The 19,575-nt window shown below is 41.8% G+C and overlaps 1 protein-coding gene across 5 annotated transcripts in view; it reads right to left on the bottom strand.

The window, feature by feature from the left end:
- Nucleotides 1-657: 657 nt before the first annotated feature.
- Nucleotides 658-19,575, bottom strand: part of LOC147203545 (protein MTSS 1-like) — a 38,008-nt gene continuing 19,090 nt past the window's right edge. For 2 of the 5 annotated variants that reach the window (XM_086113458.1, XM_086113457.1), the window contains 14 exons: nt 14,629-14,713; nt 13,501-13,592; nt 12,195-12,269; nt 11,684-11,695; nt 8,743-8,900; nt 8,439-8,546; nt 8,241-8,338; nt 6,356-6,620; nt 5,498-5,617; nt 4,408-4,635; nt 4,040-4,249; nt 3,789-3,948; nt 3,432-3,701; nt 658-3,169 (listed from right to left, as the gene is read on the bottom strand). In XM_086113458.1, the coding sequence (XP_085969584.1) occupies nt 2,652-3,169; nt 3,432-3,701; nt 3,789-3,948; nt 4,040-4,249; nt 4,408-4,635; nt 5,498-5,617; nt 6,356-6,620; nt 8,241-8,338; nt 8,439-8,546; nt 8,743-8,900; nt 11,684-11,695; nt 12,195-12,269; nt 13,501-13,592; nt 14,629-14,713 (2,399 nt within the window). In that variant the 3' untranslated portion in view covers nt 658-2,651. The remainder of the gene's footprint in view (nt 3,170-3,431; nt 3,702-3,788; nt 3,949-4,039; nt 4,250-4,407; nt 4,636-5,497; nt 5,618-6,355; nt 6,621-8,240; nt 8,339-8,438; nt 8,547-8,742; nt 8,901-11,683; nt 11,696-12,194; nt 12,270-13,500; nt 13,593-14,628; nt 14,714-19,575) is intronic. The other 3 variants (XM_086113461.1, XM_086113459.1, XM_086113460.1) reach the window with 3 other exon arrangements.

A 19,575-nucleotide genomic window follows, 5' to 3' on the forward strand; every position in this document is an offset into this window, starting at 1 on the left:
GTTAATTTTAAGGGATTATCAACGTTATACGTACGTTTGGGCGTGATCACATTCCTGCCTTTTACGCACGTGATGCGTTCATGCAGTCGTCCAACTAGGCAGAATTCCACACCTCAAGTAAAAATGATTGTGTGGAAAGCTATGCAGTGGCATTTTTTTCTAGCACAGGGAAACATTCCTATTATTAATTCAGCGGTGTCCTTATAAATCGTCCTCAAATCTATCTGAAGCCTTCTGCTTGAGTGTTTTAATACGCGATTATTGATCAAATGAGTGGTTTCGGGGCACGTGAAAGAGCATGCATTGTTATACAGTATATAAAATATACAAACTGTAGTGAATTGCACAGGCAACACTGACCCCTGGTGGCCATGATGTTGCATGTGGGTGACTGTTCAGCCAAATTCTACACAAATTATTCCATGGGGAGCTGGGCCTACTTTGGACAGTGAAGGCACCTGTAGAAAACCATTCGTAATCCCACTACCACCCTTGAATCATGTTCCCACATTACATCACTCAACATGTCTTTGTCATGTGAAACCGCAATATTCAAATGTGGATATTTTGGCCGTCAACAATGATTTGCTTAATTTGGGAGGAAGGAAATATTTCAGAGGAGGTAAAAGAAAGATCTTATTATTGAAGTCCAAGGAGTCACATTTGTCTTTTTTTATTATATCGCTGACATGGTCATTACACAAAATATCGTACTTTTGGAACAAACTAACCATGGAACTGTGTAGATAAGTGTGTGCGTGTGAATTTACAAACCTGAACTAAAACAAGTTGATTTTTGCCTGCTCAGAATATAGAGTAAAAACTTCTCAGTCTCTACATACAGACAATAAGGAACTCTGATATAATATATAATAACTGCTGTACTAGTCATTTAAATATGAATATCCCAAGGTAGATAATACACATTATGTACAAGCGGACGGCTGAAATGAGAGTATGTTTGGTTAAAACATCTGAGATCTGAACACAAATAAAAAATTTTAGTCTAAACACTTTGGGGAAAACTGGACTAACTGTCTCTCCACGTCATCAATAATACTGATGAAGCGTATTCATTACAAAGTCAATATGGATGTGCTTGTGCAGAGACTGTCAGGGCAGCTAAATCAACGTAGTGTTTTTTTGGTTTGTTTGTTTGTTTTAGTTTTCTCACCAGTGATCTCTGACAAAATACAGGTTATACAGTAAACATAGGTGAAATAATAGACCACAGGTTTATGGCACTAAAGCCAGAAACAACCTAACGAAACAAAAATAACAGAAAATCAGATAACATGGTGTCAATACCATTGTTATGATGTTATAAACTGAGGGTGAGTTGCAAAAAAAAAAAAAAAAGGAGAAAATAAATTAATAATGCTTGTACAAGTAAATCATGTTTACAAGCCTTATATGCAGTCACCACGATCGCACAGTGCTTTAACAGAAATGCAAATACACAAAGTATGATGCTAAGCCTCATGTTGCTACAGCATCTTATTGTCCTGTAAAAATTAAACTACAGCATTTCTTTAATAATACAATTTTGGAGTGGATGTGTATCCATAACACCATTGACATGACACAACACCAAAGTTTGAACTTGTCCAGAGATAATAGATTAAATGATACAGATTGTTTTGAAAGAAACAGTTTCTCATAAGGGTTCTCAACTAGTACAAATTTCCATAAAAACATTGAAATGTTAAACGTATCCCTTTTTTCCACATAAAGTTTATTAGTAAGTTCTATGTGTGAATAACTCCACAGTATAAGGCAGTGCCTGTGACTGCTAATAAATGCTATTTTTAAAAAAAAAGGTCTATGTATGTACACAACTTGCTATATAATGTTAAAGACAACTGTGCTGGGACACATTCTTGTTGAAAGGGATGACGCTGAAAGTGTCAGGCTCTGTGTCGTAGCATGAAGGTTTAAGTGTGAAAAGCAGCAAAAGCATGCTTCTGGCAACGTGGACGCAAATCAAGAATTTAGGCAGGTAATAGGAATACTCGTGGATCCAAACGGAAAAGGAGCAACCGTGTATTGCTGCACTCCACATCTTTATCTAGATTATAACATCATGCATTGATGTTTGCTTTGTCATGAAACTTGATGGCTACCTCAGACATGTGTCCACAGTGGTGCTGTGGATGACTACAGCGGACGGAGGACGGCTTTGCCCACAGCAACTCCTTGTGCAGATGCTTGAAGCACTTTTAAGGTCACAGTGACCTCAACACAGGTCAATGACAACCACCACGACCCGCAATTACTTGGGCAACCCTCCCCTGGATATTGCATTCCATCACTTGCCTCGTTTCCCCGTGTTCATGTAGCCTTCTTGGATGTGAACACGCTCACAGTCATCTTTTTTTACTTCTGAAATTAACCATCGATTGACTCAATTGTCAAATTGTGGTTTGTAAATCATGTTAAGTACTCAAGGTGGTTCTGCAATCCCCTTTTTGTTATGACGTGTCATTTTTTCAGGGAGGCATCACTAACCTGACAAAATGACCTCATTGATGATCTGATACCTAATCATGTAGGAAGACATCTTTACACCCCAACAAAAAGAAATAGTTACATTTGTTGAATAAAACTCTCTTTTCTCTCTCACACGGTCTTGACTTTGCATGTCATTGGGATCACGCAATCCGAGGTGCTGAGCGGTCATTGGTGAGGGTCCTCTTGAGCTTGACTCCGTTGCGGATGGCCACCAGCATGTTGCCATCTGCCTCGTCTCCTGTCTCAGTTTCTCCTCGCTCACTGTTAGGGTGCTGCTGGGCCAGTTGGTTGGGCAGGGGGACGGTGGGAGGATTGCTCGACGCCCGACCGCTCCAAGACACCACGGGTGGCTCTCCACTATTGTCGCCTTGTGGAAATGTGGGAGAATCTGGAATCTTTCTGATTTCCTCTCCAATCTTGCTCCCGTTTAGGACTCCTGACATGTCGGGAACTGTTGGTATTTTTACGGGGACGACTGGTGTACGAATAGGAATGGGACCTGTGCCGACAACTGAGCCTGAGCGGCGAGCAGAAGGTTTGGAGGAAGGCGTGCGACGGATTGTTGCAACACCTGGGGTGACAATAACTGGACCATGACTTGTAGAATGGGACCCAGAGACATTATGATAACCAGAATAAATCACCTGATTTGAACAACCTGGAGGGACAGAAACACAAATGATAGTATGGTTTATTTAATAAGAGCCTTGATAAGAACATAGTGCACACAATACAGCAGACGCATGCCATCAAAACCATTTTATCGTGCTGCAAAGTATTAACTGAACTTCATTTCAATAGAGAAAATTGATTTGTATAACTGGGTTACAAGGTTTGTCATGGAACTTATTAAATTCATAAGTCAAAGTACCACTGTACTTAAAAGGACACAGGATGATATAAGTGTGGTGTGCACCTACCTGTTGGAGTAGGTGAATAAGGCCCAGATGATGAATATTTGTGGGTGGGAGTTGAGGGACAGGCTCCATTGTGGTAGCCCCCCTGCACCGGGTAGGGAGCATGTGTGCTTGGCATGCCGGCTGTGGAGGCAGGCCGCTTGGTCTGAAACATGCGTCGGTACGACTGGCCAATGTCACTGTTTCTGGGGATGGTGGAGGACTTGTCAAAGTCGGACTGCTGCTGCTCAGGGTCCTGTTCCTCGGTCATTGAAAAATAGTCAAAATCTGACACTGGAGGAGAAGAAACACAGAGAAGTTAGTGCACTGACAAAACTAAACTTTAAAAATGATGTTGACTGCTCGATTGCTTTGGGTTACCTTGTGAGGGTATGGTGTCCTCAGAGCAGGAGGGTGTATTGCTCTGAGTGTTGTATCCACTGGAGCATTGGATTGAGTCTCGATTGGACCTCTGGGTGTCCAATTCCAGGCCTCTTGATAAGGCCAGAGCCAGCTCATCGTGGGTCTCAAGATCACCAGCCTGGAGTCATGAATACATTTGAGGACATAGCAGTGAGACTTAGTACATACAAATAACAAGGTAGGGTGACAACGAGATATGGAAAAGTAACCTTGGCTGGTGTTGTCCTGTTCCTTTCTTCTCGTGACACTTTTTGAGGCATCTCAGCTGGAGCCAGAGTAGCGGTTGCAAGGCTTTGCGGTGCGCTGCTTTCCCTGCCCGCAACTCCCTTATTGTCCATTACAACTGGAGGCCCCTTGTCCTTCTTCTTTCGCAATGTATTGATCATGGGCTGGTCGTATGGCCCTGGCTTTGCCCAGTCCTGGAAAGAAACACAAATTAGTGTTGTGAGGAATGGTTTAGTTTTCGCCGCACCAAAACAATAATAAACGCTGCACAGTTCCTCATTTTTTTAAATTTATTTGTTCAAGAACACAAGTATGGGATTTTGATCAGATGCCAGAAATCTTCAAGACAAACCTTCCAGCTGGGCACATGAGAGGAAGGCATCGTGGGAGAGCCCATGGGGCAGTTGTGAGGGAAATCTGGCAGGAGTGCTGAAGCGGGACGTGACCATGATCGTGTTGGACAGGAGGAGGAAGAGGAGGATGGAGGGAAGAAGGGGAAGGCTGTGCTGGAGCCAGAGCTCAAACTCCCACCACTGGTAGGGGAGTTGGCTGGGCTGTAGTGGTCAAAGCCATTGGACAGCTGCTTGTGTATGTTGGTGGATTGTGACAAAACAAGACAACAGAAACAATGGGATGAATTACTGAAATGATAAAAGGTATAAAATAAAAGCAAAAGAACACAAATGGCACATTAATTGGGAGAACTACAGCACGGGTGAAACACAATTAGGCATCAGAAATTACAGCGTTTTTAGTATCACTGAGTAATTACAAAAACTTTTTTTTTTTAACAGAGAGCACTAATGGGGATTTCTTACCGTTTTATTTATGATGTTCTCAATGGTCAGTCATGTGACTGTTCAGGAGTGAGCTTTGACAGGAGCTTTCTTTCTTTTTCTTATCTTTACTTTCATTTCCCCATAGAATAAAGAATATGGATCATTTGTTTCAACACAGTTGTACTAGGAATGAGAATTGGAATAGCAACTTTTAATGCCATGTTACTTTTCACCCAACGTGTATCTCAAAATGAGATAGAGCCCCTAACGTGACATGAAAGAACAAAGAACCGTTCCCTCGCAATCATTATATCCTCTTGTAAAAACTCTTAAAAAATATATATATATATATTCAAGGGCAATCCATGTCACCTTGTGGGCTCTGTAAAATGGTACAACATAATGACAAACAGCTAAAAAAATATTGTTCAAATGAAGAAACAAATAATGGAGATGACATTGGATTTGGAAGCCTTATTTGTGACAGGGCGCCCTTTCCTTTCGCTCATCAGAATTCGTTTTTGTCATGTGAGGGAAAACAGGCACGCTGACGACTTGGTTTAGCCAGTTATGATGTTTAGTACGATGCAGGATGCGGGCAGGGATGTAGGTGATTTTCTCTGTGTGTAAGAGTCAATGGCAGACAGTGGAACAGTGTTTCACCTTGTCAATAGTATGCAGAGATGCAGCAGCAGCTGCTGCGAGAGAGAGGGGGTCCCTGCTCGAGTCACAGTGAAGGTGCTCAAAATCTGACATCTCAGAGGAGCTGGAACTGGCACAAGGCTGGGACGGCAAGCAAAGCAGCAGCAAGGGGGGCAAAAGAAGATAGCAGGAGACAAAGACAAACAGATGGACAGAATGGCATAGACAGACAGTCAGCAAGACAAGCAGTATGTTAGAGAGCACAGGCAACTTTTCCATCGTTCTCAGCAGTTAGTCAGCTGTGCAGTCATGTGAACATAGAGGCTGTGGAGGCGGTGCAGCAGGAAGTCCATTAAACTGAAGTAAAAGGCATTTATGTTGGGAGTGTTAGGCTTGCTAAAGGAAGAGTCTTAAAGAACATCGATAAACTCATTCATTCCAACCCCACACAGAGGCAATGTAGACCAGCCACACTCAGTGATTTTTTTTAATTGAATTTCAAGAATGAGACCTGTGAATAGGGATAGAATAAAAAAAAAAAGAGTACTCCCAGTGTGTGTGTTACATTTTAAGAGGCGCATTTGGTAAAGATATTAACTCAGGATGCTTACGCTCTCCAAATCAGTTTGTCACAGCAGTGGGAGTGACTTGCTTTGCCCTAGGCCACAATAGAAGCCTACACTAATTTCCTGTGCAGTCAAGCTATAATAACCTTACCACAGTCACAAAGTTATTGCTCTAACGGATAGGTAGATAGACAATTAACGTCTGGATCCCCCACTCAGATTCTAAGTCATACAACACCGTTTTACTTCAATTTCATGTACTGTACATGTTACAGACACAATTAAAAGTGTTTAGGAGAGAGCATCTTCTGACCTTGCTATTTGCTGGCATTGGTGACGATGACTTGGAGGATGTGCATTGGTCATGCGATGAAGAGATGAAGCCAGAGTCGTGCGAGGAGATGCTGGAGAGTCGAGCTGGGGCCTGCTGGGACAGCGTGGAGCTGTGGTACCGTTGGCGAGGTTGATGGTGGTGGAAGAGGTGGTGTGAGGAAGAGGAGGAAGAAGAGGAGGAAGGAGAATGAGAGTGAGAGCCACTTGATCCCCTGGAGTCACTACTGTTAACACTGTTCAGACTACTGTGACAGGGAGGGAGGGACATTGGCAGGAGGAGCAGAGAACCACGGGTACCCAAATAGGTGAATAAAAGGTGAGAATTTGCATAAAGAGTCAAGAAAAAGAGGAAATTAGGGAGGCAGGGAATTGGGGTGTGTGGAGGAAACAGGGTAGGAAACCATTAAAACAGCCCATCATGATGTAGCTGGCATCAGCTGAGGCCACTTTCGTCAAAACAGCATACCGTAATAACCAGTAAAAGAGGCTGGCAGGGAGCGAAATGCCCTCACTGTCCCAATACCGTTGATGTTTGATGTAAGTCAAAATGCCTTAGAAGGCATTTTGACTTACATCAAACATCAACGGTATTGGGACAGTGAGGGCATTTCAAATGTACATAGGTACATTTGATGATGACATTTGATGTAAGTCAAAATGCCTTAGAGTCTAAGGCATTTTGACTTGCATCAAACATCAAAGGTATTGGGACGGAGAGGGCATTTCCTCTCTCTCTATATATATAGATAGAGAGATACTTTACTGTCAGACACAAGATCTGAAATTTGCCTTGTATTAAAAAAGCAGCACCATCATACACAAGCACTTCAATGGACAACACAAACACAATATATAAACATTAACATTCAACAAAGACTGTCGACTCTCGTTAAGGCCTCATTTGATTTTGTGTGATTTTGAGAAAGCTCCTCGCTAGCTTTACCATTGATTGATGTACAAAGGACTGTTTGCGCCTGACCCTGTAAGAGCGTGGCACACAGTACCGATGCCCAGATTGCAATAGCACACATTCATTTTTTAGAGCATGGCTCATGTTGGAGAATATATTCTTAGCCAATCGCGTGGTGTGGCTGTGATAGGCATCTTCGAAAACTTGGTCCAGAAGCTGTGTTCTGTTGATGGGGAAAGATGCATTCAAGTGAATCAAATCTGGGTTCACTCCTTGATGGAGTAGTTCAGAAATTAAGATGCTTGGTTGAATTGTATTGAAAGCGGATGAAAAATCGAGAAAAATAACTCTTGCATAAATGATGTAGTAGGATTCGCTCTCGAGCAGGGAAGTCAAACTAATTTAATTTTCCACAAGCCACTTCGGAATTACGTCTTCCCTCGGAGGGCTATTACAACATTGAGACCGAATAAATGCACATTAAAAAAAGTTAATAATAAAAAGACTTAAGCATGAACGGGAGAAGATGGCCCTTCATGGGCCAGATGGTGGACCTTGCTTGTTGCTGCCGACTGTACTGATTAACTGTGAGTAATGGGGTTGGATATGTTTAGCTGTCACATCAGTAACACATAAGTAAAAACTGATTTATTTTTCTCCATGGCAAGATAAGCAGAATCAATGACCAATGCGGATAGGACCGAGCCTAAACTCTCATTTAATAAAAAGTGGCTCTCCTATCGCCAATGCACTACGGAGTTTTTCGAAGGGAGCACAGTGAACAATGAATAACTTACTGCAAATATCCACCACTAGATGGTGCAACTGAAAGATCATTTACACAAGACTTAGAAAAGATTTGTGTTAATTCATATCATTTGCAGATAAATGTACACCTAATTTAAGATGTATCTTTGGTTTCTATTTTGTGGTTGTGTATATATTGTGTTTTTACCTGCACATGCTGGACTTCCTGGATGTAGTGGTGCTAGGGGAAGAGGGTGGACTTTGGTAAGACCAACTATAGTCTGAGCCTTTCAGATCCAAGATCACCTGGGAGGAACAAAAAGGATTATACTTGTACATATGGTGCACCTTTTGAAAGAGATCATTAAAAAAAAAAAATTAAATCAATTAAACACGGGTGTATTACTTGTTCACTGGCAGCAGGTAGCTTGTGGGGATCAGAGGTCAGTGATTTGAGGTCATCAGAGATGGCCTGGAGATGGGTAACCTCTCCCAACATTGAAATCTCTTCATCCTGTCAGAATCATTCAGAGCAGAGTAGAGTGAGCAATCAAGTATTGACACAGCAGTGCAAAAGCGGTTATACAGTAATGCGTAACAGTATGTATCAGAAGTGTGACTACGTTCAGAACTTTTTTTGAGTATCTACCAATACAGCGGTGCTGCAGAAAAATCCAGCTGTGAGTACTGTACTACAACTTACTACATACCACTACAGGCCGCAGCAAGGCTACAAAAGTGCAGAATCTTTGTCTCTCCTCTATCAGCGCTTTCCTCAGGGCCTCTTTCTCAATTTCTTCCAGAAGAATGTATTTGTCATTGACATCTTGCATCGCGCAGTCCAACTGGGGCAGGATATCACCACGACCTGAAACACGTACACAAAAAATGAACAATGCATATGGACAAAAGAAAAAATGAAGATGAAGAAGACTTCATCCCTGCATTGATCCCACAATGGGGAAATTCACTCGTTACAGCAGCGAGCAATAATATACAGTATTATGAAAAGAACAAAAGGACAAGTATGAAGAAAAACGTTAGGGGGGCGGGAATGCTGTTTACAATGTTGCTTCAAGTTGACAAAAACATCAACATTGTGCTTTTAATGTGTAGAGAGTATTGCACATATAGTAAGTGGCATTTGAAAGTGTTTTTTTTTGTGGGGGGTGATTATTTGGAGCAACTGAACAGACATTCCTTTCTGCACCAAAGGTGTAAAAGTCTGGGACCGAAGTAGCTGCTGGGGGGCTCTCCAGTGTAATAGCAAGGCTCCAAATAAGCTGTTTTTCATCGTTTGTGAGGCATAATATTGTGTGAAGCAAAGAGTTAAATTGAATACAACAGTGCTTCAAGTAACAACTCCCAATGCCTCCCACTCCCCTTCAATCCTGTTATTAAAGGTAGCTGACTCTCATACAGTGGGAATCTCGAGAAAATGTCATCCTTTTTCATGCATGCACATTAGATCCCAGTAGCAAAATGGCAGCAAGAGGGTGGCCAATACTGGTATCGGTCGCCGTCGTGTATCTGATACCTTGAAATAAGGCTGGTATTGGCCCAATGTCGATACTCGGTATCTGTACTCGCACTAATCTTATTTTGAAATGCTGATCTCTCTCTCTCTCTCTTTCTCTCTCTCTCTGAATGCAGACTGTGAAAAAAAATGTCAGTTGACTTCTCCCTGCATGAGTGTATGAGAGGGCCTCCCTATAAAAGTGGTAAGAATAATTCTGCTTCAGGATAATTCTATGGCTGTTTTGGAAAACACTGATGCATGGTGAGACTGCCAGTCCCAACCTCGACAAGACTCTGTCAAATGAAACAGCCTAGATTTGAGGCAAGATGTAGTGCAGCCATTCGGCGTTTTCAAATGGAGGCACAAAAGTTGGCATCTACCCAAAGCCGGGAGATACAATGGCCTGCAAAGTATTTGATACGCTATTGTTAAACTCCAAGTGAACAACACTCGGGTCTATTAGATCTTCTGCCTGGGCAACCAAACTCAAATGGCGCCTTTCAAGTCCATCAGACCTTGTCAATGGCAGTCAGAAGTTCAGCAGCACAGACGTGATGACAAATTCACTGTATATAGTTTTGCTGTTGAACACTACATCATTATACATAATCATCATATTGAAAAAAACCCATGGCTGATTATATTACAAGGTATGACTTTAATGAGGCATGACGAATGAGGTCAACAAATATACTGTACACTGCAAGTTTCACAGCTGCTTTGAGTGAATGGAGCCTGTTAAAGTTTGTGCTTTTCCCCAAAGCGGGGAAAAGCCCTATTACGACTAACTGTTTTTCCAATCACAGGAAGTCATGACTTGTCAAAGGATTTGGGCAAATAATACAAAGAAATCCATGCCAGTACATTCAAAATACTACAGGTTGATGGGTGGTATACATGGACGCACTGGCTGTTTTAGCTGTATTATCTGTAAAGGGATTTTTCGCCTGTTGAGAATTGATGTCTTGTTGTCCAATGTGAACAAATAATGGTAACGTTTGTCCGAATGGCAGTCTGCTGTTTGACAATATACCATGTAGAATGAATAAAAAATATATAATATGCAGAATGGAGAAAAATTGAAGCAGTTTGTGATGACATATGGTATATAGTTGCAGTACCATGTTGTTTAATTAAAGGCACTAACACTCTAAACCCACAGGTTTCTACTAGTCTGCAAGTGGCTGGCAACCACTTCAGATCTACCCCGCCTACTGCCCGAAGACAGCCGGGATAGGCTGCAGCATGCCTATGACCCTCGTGAGGATAAGCGGCTTGGATGATTTCTACTAGTGACACTGTAAGAGGTTCTGGGTTGAACTACTTTTACAACTCAGCTGAAGGGTACAGGACATTTGTTTGGTTTAAACCACATAACCAAACTTGTGAGCTATTTTTTCGACTAGCACACAATGGTTGTATTTTCCATTCTTTGAATGAGACATTGACAACTAAGAGTATTTGTGATTAATGTTACAGTTAACAAGTAATTATTTGAAAGTACCATAATAAGGAGTGGAACATTTAGGAGAACTTGAAAACCCAGCCTTATCATGGAACAGTAGAAATTCAAGATATTCAATGTTCAAGCTGATACTTTTTCATCATTTGATGCCGAAAAACACATGTCAAGAAAGCCTTTTGCTGTGGATTTTGCTGCTTAATTAACATTCCACAAGCGCAATATTAATCTGAATGCCGTGTTTAGACCAGTATTATTGTAAACAGCATTTTTTTTATTTGGCTTTCCCTATAAGTATATAATATTTGGTATGTTTGTGCATTTCTAATCCGATGTCCTTTGCAAAACATCAGGAACGTAATCATTGAGGCTACATGCAGTGTAACCGCACAGCTTGAATGAGAAAAGGCACAACAAAACAAAGGAAAGGAGGCAGAGGAAGATACATAAAAGGGAAGGGGTCGCAGTTAGCTAGGGTAAGGCTCCTAAACTGGCAGCATTCCATCAATGTACCCATAGCAACCAAAAAATTTAAATTAAAGACGCCATCTGTGGAGTGGCCAACTGATAGTCTCTATCAGTCCATTTTGATAGCCTCTCCACAATGGAACCAATGGTCTTGGCAAAGCATTGCAAACATCTACCGATGCACTGACACTGACTGACTTACCCACAGTATCAGCTCCAGGAAGAGAAGGATGGTTATCAGAACCGCATGAGAGCAAGGAGAAAAACAGTCAACTGAAAGAATGACACCTTCCTTTTGAAAGTGTCTGCATTGTGGTCAGTCAGTGTATTAAACTGAACTTGCTGTGCAGAACAACAAGGAATAATCACCAAATCTGCTTGACAAGTTTGACAGTTTAACTGATGGAATGTTTTACAATGTCCAATTATAAATATCTCAAAACAAAGTGGAGGGAAGTGTATCCAACTGCTTTTTGTAGCACATTTATATTTTAAATGGGTGCAGGTATTTGTAAAACCTGAGCCAAGAGAACTTCAGAGAGAGAAAAAAATTGCCCTGTGCAAGCTACCAAGTAAGGCAATGTTTAGCTGTACCAGATTTGCAGTCTTCATCATTTAGGACAAAGTACTTCTGCACACATCACTGAGGTTCTTCTCTGTAATGTATTTATTCAATAAATATTAAGATTGGAGCAAAATAAGTCTGTTTTTACCTTTCTTTGCTTTCTTCTGAAGTTTCAGTGTGTCTGATGACTTTTTCTTGATCTCCTGCCGAGCTCTCTTATATTCTAGTGAAGACAAATGTGTGCAGGAAATTTGTATTAATGTCCCTCCGTGGCAGAGCAGATTACAATAGAACCTTGATATGTCTGCTCAAAGCGATGACAGTGACTATGCCTGACACAATGACATTTTTTAGGACAACACATTTTCTCAGAAACTATCAAGATAACCAATTGTTGTTTTGTTTTTTAATGTCACTAATAACGATAGTAGAGCATAATATTTCAAGTAGTGTGCATCTTTTTCAAGCGGAATTAACTTTTACTGTATTAATGGTGGCATTGAAATGTGACAATAAATACATGTCTTGGATAAATAAAACAATAAAGCAGACTCATGCTCTATGCAGAAAAAAAATGCACTAACGGTAAATAGTAACATGTAACACAAAAGTACATATCTGTCATGGCAGAGTAAAATGAGATTTCTGATCATTTTTATCTCCTTTACAATGTTCATGTTCACCCATTTGTACAAGACTGGAATGGCTGTTTGTTTTTTTGTTGTTGTTTTTTGGTCAATTTGTAATGCCTATGAAAGGTCTGCAGCATTCCTTTAAGTTAAAATGCCGGTTTCTCCACAGTGTTGAACGGCTGAATCCTTTTGCCTTTCAGCCAGTAACACTATCTGTGAGGCATTATAATTCTAAGCAGTCGGGAAATGGACAGCCCTCGATGTCCCGCCATGTTTTTGTTTTTTGTTTTTCTTTTTGCTTCCATCTGAAGAAATTGGGTGGAGTGGGTGCCTTTTAAATGGACTTCGAGGTTCACTGTGTTGTGACTTTGTTCATACAAATGCAACATACCAGCTTGTTGACGTTAGCTGGCCGCTTCACGTTCATCTGGCTTGAATACAAAACGTTTCTACTATGACATTAAGCTTTTGAAAAAATTCCATTTAACTCGCTGAACTTTCTGTCATTGTACAAATCCAGCTATTGAAAAACGCAGCTTCAGGAACACTTAGTCTTTCACTCTATTTCAACCGGTGTCACACCATGTCTGTGTGTGTGTCTGTGTGTGTTTGAGACCCGCCTACCAGAGCGGTGAACAAGATGACTAACAAAAGAAGGAACGAAGCAGTGCAACTGAACATTGATGACAAGTGTAAACACACACACATGTAAATTAAAATCTACCGGAAAGAACTATTGTGGCCATATTATTTATCAAACAACAAAGCGATAAGGTAATTATCATGACAGTGAATCAAATCAGTGACCTATGACAGTTCTACCTCTGGCATGGTCCTTATCCAGAGTGTAGACACCTCTTTTCCACTCCTCCATCTGTTCTTGTAGGGGGTTAATCAGAGCTTCCAAGAAGGTCCTGCAGAAAAAAGAAGTTACCGGTACTAGTGTGATTAGCGAAGTTCATTTAAAATGTATTGGTCCTCCCATTTTCAATATTTTTGGTGTATTTCTGTGACAATGGCAAATGTTTTCATGTTTCGCTCCCATTGTACAACCTCACTCCAGTTTATTGGCATATATGACAGACAACCGGATAGTTCAACCAAAAGGTGGTCTATTTTGTCAATCATTAACAGGCGGGAGATTGAGCAACAGTGTTTATACCCAACTGTGTCACAGTTGGATGTTAGAAGCTTGTGCAGTAATATATGTCAATCATTACCTCACTGAGTCAAGAGACATTTGTGCATTTGTGACTGTGTTTAAGAAGCTGTGAGTGCTTGGCAGCTGCAGGCTTAGTACATGCAACTAAAATTAGACTGCACCGCTCTTTTGCAGACATTTCTGTCTGTCTGTCTGTCAGTGGGTGTGTCGGTATAGCCCCCACCCGTCTGCAGGGTCCTGCTATAAAGATTCAAGAGGAATGTGCTGAAATGCCATTCGAAATTAGAGCCCCTTGTCTGGGTGGGTAGCGCGCGCGCGTGTGTGTGTGTGTGTGTGTGTGTGTGTGTGTGTGTGTGTGTGTGTGTGTGTGTGTGTGTGTGTGTGTGTGTGCGAAATGTTGAGAGAAATGTGGTGTACATATGTGAGAGTTTACTCCAAAACACAGATAGTGAATGCTTGACGCATCATCTCTTGCTCAGTACAGAATTACAGGGGGCATAGTTGCACAAAGGAGCACATGACATCAACACTTGGTGCGTAGAGTGACATCACATGTGCAGAGACTTTTATTGGATGTGTCTCATGAGGGTCGAAGAACACCAAATGTGTTGATGAGTTACGACATACTCCATGGTGGCAGGCTTGATTGTACATGCAAACCCGGACAATCTTACATTCCAGTCAAGCACTGACTAAAACAGAGCTGGCATGAAAATAAATGTCAGCAGTGTGGTACTTGAGCAAAAGATGGGTGCCACACACATTCACACACAAATTCAATTCCTTACATGGAGAACTGTTTGAATTTGGCTTCGATGCTGCGATGTCTCATGCACATCCTTGTCAAGGCTGATCCGATGTCTCTGGTGCCTCCTGAAAGACAAAAATAGACAAACAGGCATGATTGAGTTCAGTGAATCTGTGACCAAGTCCGAGTTTGGATCTACTGGGTTCAAGTGCAGAGACAAAATATCTTGTCAAAGGCATCACGCTGTTTCCATGTGATAAGTCTATGACTCTCTCTGATTGACACTGTGATGAAAGAAATCGAGGTAAGAAGACAATGAGGAAAAAAGTAAAATGAAAAAAGTCACAAATATGTTCAAAATAGCACTGAGCGTTGTAATTCTCTCATCTTTATGGGGCTTCTCCCAGTTCAAACAATTTCAACCTCAAAAATTCAAGTCAAGTGTGAGAAACAAGAACACATTCAAAGGCAAAGCAGGTATAGAAACAGCCAAGTAACAAGAAATAAAATAATCAAAAGAATTCTTGTTAGTGGGGGGGTTCTGCTTAATGACATGGTTAAATTCGGCAGGTTGTCTTGGCTGATCTAAGGTCGGAGGTGAAGGCGGCCTTGCCTCCCAGAGCTGGGACACAGGCTGCTCCAACCTGTGTGAACCAGCCCTTGGGGGGACGGAGGCGGGCGGCGAGAGGTGCCTCTTCCCCGGTCAAAGATGATGCGTCGCTCGCATAAGGTGTACCTCCGGGACGGAACTGGTTGCGGTTGGCGTGTTAATGATTAATGTGTCATTATTCACATGAGATCTCTCCATTCCAACATTTATTTATTTTCAAATCACACGATTAATGCAAGCTCCTGATGCAGTCTCACCATGCATCATACACAACGGCTATTATTTTCTTTACCGACAAGACCACAATGATAGGGAGGTACATTTATTACAGTAAAATCATGCTATTGTGAATATTTTGACATCCCGAAAGAATTGTGTCATTTTCTTCCCTGAAGGCTCAGTCGCTGTCCTTTACTGGAGGGCCTCAGGCTGGATTGTCTACCCAGGGACATCATGATGACTGACAGAACGTTTGTGTGACTGCTCAGTGTGACTTGAGTTTTTGTGTGGGACTGTTCCTGCATGTCTTTGTGTTTGTATGTGTTTGGGTTTGCATGACTTTGAGTCCGCCTGTGGGCAAAGGTGGGGCCAACAGGTTCTTATGCATGGATGTGTGGGGCTGTGCTCTCTTGCAAAGTGCAAATCCATCCAGCAGAGAAACCTGTTCTGAGTACAGTTTGTGCGGCGTGCAAACAGAGGCTGGAAACAAGAATAAGGCTCCTGATGAGGCTTACTTGGGATAGTTCATTTGAGAACACTATAATGTAGATATAATATAGTTTGTCCTCTCTTATTGACTAATTAGCCAAGGGTTAGGCTAGTAGTGAATGATACTAACTCAAACGCAACCCAAAAATACAAGATGCTCTTTCTTGCTTCACTTCTTTCGTTATCCATTCATCCATCCGTCACGAGACTGCATATTATTGTTAAGGGTGGGGCTAACAGATGTCAGAGTACCACAGGGAGGCCAAAAGGCCCAAGAAAGTGTTAGTACTGGCAAAATCTATTCATTGCACAGTAATTCAGCAGCTCAAGTCTGCACTGTCAGGGGAAGAGTTTGGTTTCAGTTGATAATGTATTTTTTACTCCCACACCCATACATCTGGATTTGATATGAAGCACGTGTAACGACTTGCAGCAATATGCCATATGTCGCAAAAGACGGCCTCTGTCAAGGGTTGGCAAAGTGACTGCAATACCTGCAATCATCTGAACAATGTTCCATTGAATGGAGAAGTCTTAAGTGGCCAATGCAGACAAACGTGCTGGGCATTGGCACAAAGCTGTCTATTGTACTGATGATACAGAGCCACTATGGCAAAGGTGTGGAGCTACCTCAATGCGGCTTTGGCAACAATTGCTAGTTGCCATGGAAATTGCATGTGTACGTGTACCCCTTTTACACTATGTGTACAAGTTGGCATTTGTATCACTTATTTCTCGGTGGCTGTTCGGTACAAATGGTGCTGGGAGCTGTGATGGGGTGGGTCTAGAGGTAGTACCAACGCAATAACAAAAGCAGTACGGAATATCCAAGGGAACGTTTTAACGTTAGTGGGGGGGGGGGGGGTAATTTAACCCCAGGCCAACACTTGTCCCTTTTTGACACTATCCGACGAGTACTTTATATGGTACACTAGTCTCTGACGCTGACATGTCCCACGTCAAATTATCTGATAGCGGGATACCGTTTTGCACGTTCCTGCTTTGCTCCATTCTGTGTAAAATGCAAGGCCAGATAAATGTAAATCTTCTCTTATGGTTCTGGCATGTCAATGTTTTGTAAAAGAAGCTTGTATATACTGTAGCTGTGCATATTTAATGGTCTAGATGTCCATAAACTACGCAGCTGGGTTCATATGATTTGAGGTGCTCTTTGTTTTTAGAAAACTAACTTCAAGCCAATGTCAACTTTCTTTTTATTTTCACTACTACCACAATATTCTCATTAATCCCAACACAAAGTTCACAGTCATGCATGCTGTGCTGTGCAATAGAGGCAGACAAATGTGATTGTCGGAAAACTGTTGTGGTCCTCTCAGGATAAAACTGTTGTAAACACATAACATCTACTCTGTCTAGCATCATATGACCCCGGACAGAAATAGACACGGCTTCAGTTAAGTGCAACACACACTATCACACACACAACAACGCAAGCGCACAGAAACAAGCTTCAAGTACCTCACTGGCAGACAAGGCAACCAAACAGCTATGTGTATGTTTATGTGTAGCGGTGTAGCTTGCTGTCAACAGAAATTGGCGCGATGTGACATGGTGTTTTGCAGTTTTGTAACTATACCTGCTCAACATTTCGCTAGTTGGGTATGTCATACACTCAGAAACAAGAGAAGCTTCATTCAGTAGTCAACATTTTCGAGGGAAATTCCAGCTGGAGAATCCAATCTCCGTTTTTCTCTATGTGCTCCCTTTTTTTATATTTGGACATTGTCTCACAGACACTGTTAGAGAGTGAGAGGGGCCCATGCTTTTTGTACGACCCTGAGGTCGATTTCAAAATAGGCTTCACACAGTTGTTTTACTGCAGCCGTCATGCATTGAAAAGTTGTCATCGAAGGGCCGTCATGCGTCGAAACGTAGTGAACAATGGGGTGTGGCAGTCATGTACCGAAAAATGATGCCCAGGACAGGCCTGGAAATACACTGACCATTTGGGGAAAAATAAAATGTTCCCAAAATTCCCTTGGCAGTTCAAGTATTGTTCTTGGAACTTATCTTAATAAAAGTTAGTTTTGCGCAGTGATCCCTTTGAGCTGCATGGTTGTGTTCAAAATGGCAATAAATAAGTAAATAAATAAATCCATTTTCCGATCCGCGTATCCTCACAAGGGTAGCAGGGGGTGCTGGAGCCTATCCCTGCTTTCTTTGGGCAGTAAGCGCGGGACACCCTGAACCGGTTTGCCAGCCAATCCGAGGGCACAAAGAGACGAACAAACATCCACGCCCACACTCACACCGAGGGACAATTTTGAGTGTTCAATCAGCCTGCCATGCATGTTTTTGGAATGTGGGAGGAAACCGGAGTACCCGGAGAAAAACCTACGCAGGCCCATGGAGAACATGCAAACTCCACACAGGGAGGCCAGAGCTGGAATTGAACCTGGTACCTCTGCACTGTGAGGTTGACACACTAACTAACCACTGGACCACAGGGCCGCCCCACTGTCTTCAATGTGGAAAAAAAATATTGAAAACATTTTCTGCATTGTTGTTGGTTATTTTGATGCAGACCAGTGTTATACAGAAGAAAAGGGGGAAAATGCTAACAGGGCAGTGTTATAATAACAGTGGAGGGATCTTGTTCAGGTCTGTGGCACTTTGCTCAATACAATGTCAACTTTGTTGCCCACTTCAATATAGCAGCATTTTTCACAAAGTGACAGATTTAAACAAATTGGCGCTGGAATAAGAACCTTTAATGTAATGCTAAAAATAGTAATAGACAAATCGTTGGGGTGTGGGTCTTGACCTGGTCGGACTGATGGGTAAATTATGGCTAGAAATTTAGGCAAGCGTTCAATTTGAGCTGCTTACAGCAGCATGGATGGCAACAGATGTTTGCTGTTAACTAAGGGGTCGTGGTTACACTGATAAGAGGCTGGAGACCGTACAGCTGGTTTCAAACATACACACATATAACCTGCTGTAAGGAGGTACAGCGATCTGTTGGCTAAATAATTAGAGAGCTGGACGGGACATGAAGGCTGCACAAACAAAAGATGGTTGAAGAATTAACATGATTGTCTTCCTGATGGTCTCCACTTTTTCAAATTGATGTTCTCCATAAGTGTGTTTTACATTACCTTGCATTTTATATTTATTTTCACTTGACACCGGAGCGCCACAGTCTGTCCTGTCGGTGCATGTCCACACAATTAAGAAAGTGGTGCTGAGTCATTGACACAAAAACTCAATCAAGGCTGGTTAGTACAGTAGTTGACAATATTTAATGATCATGAGACAGAAAGGCCATTGCAAAGTTAGCTGCCTCATAGTCTTTACAGTGCCGTATTTTCCGCACTAAAAGGCGCACCTAAAAGCCTTCCATTTTCATTTCATTCCATTTCTTAAAAGCTCACAGTGCGCCTTAAAATCCGATGCGCCTTGTGTATGGTCATTATGGTAATATGTCAACGCCAAAAGGGCTCTTTGCTAGAGACATGCTTACAACGCAGAGTTCAAACTTAAGGTGATCGGTTTCGCAGTTGAACACGGAAATAGAGCAGCGGCAAGAGAGTTCAAAGTTAACGAGTCAATGTTATAACTTGCTGTTGGTTAAATGAAATGTGTCACTGCTTTATTAAATATGTTTAACTGACATCTGATCGTCACTATATAAATCAGAGTGTAGTG

This window comes from Hippocampus guttulatus, chromosome 6 (assembly GCF_054856545.1).
Source record: "Hippocampus guttulatus isolate MCC_2025c chromosome 6, RoL_Hgut_1.0, whole genome shotgun sequence".
Lineage (NCBI taxonomy): Eukaryota > Metazoa > Chordata > Actinopteri > Syngnathiformes > Syngnathidae > Hippocampus > Hippocampus guttulatus.